Source organism: Aplysia californica, unplaced genomic scaffold (assembly GCF_000002075.1).
Source record: "Aplysia californica isolate F4 #8 unplaced genomic scaffold, AplCal3.0 scaffold00102, whole genome shotgun sequence".
Classification (NCBI taxonomy): Eukaryota; Metazoa; Mollusca; class Gastropoda; order Aplysiida; family Aplysiidae; genus Aplysia; species Aplysia californica.
In genome coordinates, this window is record NW_004797372.1 from 914,822 (window position 1) to 917,158 (window position 2,337).

The 2,337-nt window shown below is 39.7% G+C and overlaps 1 protein-coding gene across 1 annotated transcript in view; it reads right to left on the bottom strand.

Annotated features, from left to right (window-relative positions):
• The window catches only part of LOC101862023 (stAR-related lipid transfer protein 9), a gene marked incomplete at its 3' end in the record, with an annotated part of 30,726 nt that overhangs the window by 16,132 nt on the left and 12,257 nt on the right, over positions 1 to 2,337 (bottom strand). The window contains 1 exon segment of the mRNA XM_013080841.2: positions 695 to 764. Coding sequence (XP_012936295.1) covers positions 695 to 764 — 70 coding nt within the window.

Genomic DNA, 2,337 nt, shown 5'->3' on the forward strand with positions numbered 1-2,337 from the left:
AAGATCTACACCAAGCCTTCTCGGACAAGGGCGAAAAATCTCGGAGGGCCCGTGTGCAAGTTGCGCACGTTAAAGATCCCTTGGTGGTCTAAAAATCGATAAGAGTAGGCTTTGGCCGCCACCCGGGCAAAATTCAAAATATCCTACCAACTGAAAATATTAGGTGCTCATATGACCTTATGCAGTTGCAAGCGCCGTAAAACACTTTACAAAAACAAAAAACAAAAGGGACAAGAGGCGCCGATTTGGATTGATGAATGTGCATCTAAATAGTTTGCTTATTTGAGTAAAGAGAGGCACACCGATACAATACTGGCGTCATTTACTGCTAGCAAAATGTAAGACAGACAGACAGACAGCAATAACAGAGGGAAAGTAAAGAAGTAGGATCTACCCGTGGCGCCCTCAAACCACCCACCAATTGGAAGGAAGGGAAGTGAACACACAAAATGAAGACCGGAGGTTGGATAGGAGAGAGAAGGGAGGGGGTATAAACAGAATGAGTTTGGGTTTCGAGTTGAAAAATCAAAACACAGCCGCTTTATCCGAGTGTAGGTGAATCCGGAAAACGCAAAGCAGTCGACAGAATCAGCAGACGGGTGAGAAATACATGTAATCAAAAAGAATAAAGCAACATACCTAAACCACCGAGACATGTAAGAATAAAGAAGAAAAAGACGACAGAGCCACTTACTTTGACGTTGGTGATGTTGATGCAGTTGCCTCCAGTGCTGATGATATTCCTGGCCTGGACGTCTGTTTCTCTGCGGAAATATTTTTTTTTAAAAATAATCCTAAAACTGCGTGTGTGAGTGAACATTGTGCAAATCAAAACAAAAAGTACATTAGAAACATTAAGTGTCATAATCCTGATCCATCCATCTCTTTACGACGTTTTTCTTTTTTGTTTTTTAAAATGTTTGTTGGTGTTTTTGTTGAGCGTTTTTTTTTCGGGGGGGGGGGGGCTCATATGTTGCAACTAATCTCCGGCACTTATATGACCTTATTGTGTTGCAAGTGCCGTAAAAGATGGTTGGATGGAAGCATTTAGATTTTTTTCGGGGGGGGGGTATTATTATTATGTTGTTGTTGTTGGGTTGTTCTTTTTTTCTTATTATTAAGACAATCCTCATCGATTCTTCCTTCTATACAGGCCTCTCCTTCTCTGATTTTGCTTCTTCCTTCTCCTATTGCTGTCTCCTTATCCTGTCCTCCTTTTTCTCCTTTACCTCACTACACCTCATCCCACTCTCCAACTTTCTCCTCTTCCACATTTTTGTCTTAATTCTGAAGACCAGTAAAATATTCTGACAGGGACACCGAAACTCCCATAAAATAAATATTACAAATTTCTTCAGAGAAAACACCATTCAAAAAACCATCCCATTTCAAACACTTAAATCTACTTCACTTGAATTCCACAAAACCAAAGAATATTGACTCTTAAATAACACGACCCCACCAGAAGTATCAACTTTCACTACGTCCATGTTTGACCCACCAACAGTTTCAAACGGTGGGCTGCACGTGCGGGGCTCGTAGTATGACCCCTCTGACCCTATTTACGTGACACAATGACCTTTACAATAAGGTGACAGGCGCCTGACATCAGCACGCAACGGACAGTGTTTGTGTGGACAACAAAAATCAGCTGACGAGCGGAACACAGACCACGTGAATAGTATGTTACCGACACCAAAACGTCTTTACTGGACGCTCTAAACGTACAAATGTAATATTTGCGTGTTTCTATTTTGTCTCGATCTTTCTTTTTTTAGATGGGTAAATAGCAATATTCCACGACCACAGAACGTTTCTTTTTGCCCCAACTAGTGTGCGTGTAAAGATTAAAGTATCAGATACAAAAGAAGACAATTTTCCCTCAGTCATTAGACAGATAGGCGATTCAAATAATGTGCCATGTTTGCCTCGATGAAAACATTTAGTCGGTGTCCGTCACTATCTGTGTATCCGCAAAATTGTAAAAATGTATGTAATAAGTTAAGCAATCAAATACAGTAAAAAAAATGTTGAGCAATTTCGAAAGACAGTAAGAAAGAAAAAAATCAATAGAATACATGTATAAAGAGTTGAAAAGGTCCACACTAAATGAATGTAAATTAAAAAGAGGTTAGGCACATGACACTCGAACCTGCCTCCTTCCAAAACGGCAGTACAAAGTACTTCTCCACATCCCCGAGTCTAGATTTTTAGATTTTTTTAAAAATTGTGCTACACTTATCTACACTAATCAAGTTGGTAACACAACATCCTTTAGAGAGAAACGGAACACTTTTGTTAAAGGAGCGTACAAAAAATGCACAAATAAAATTACCC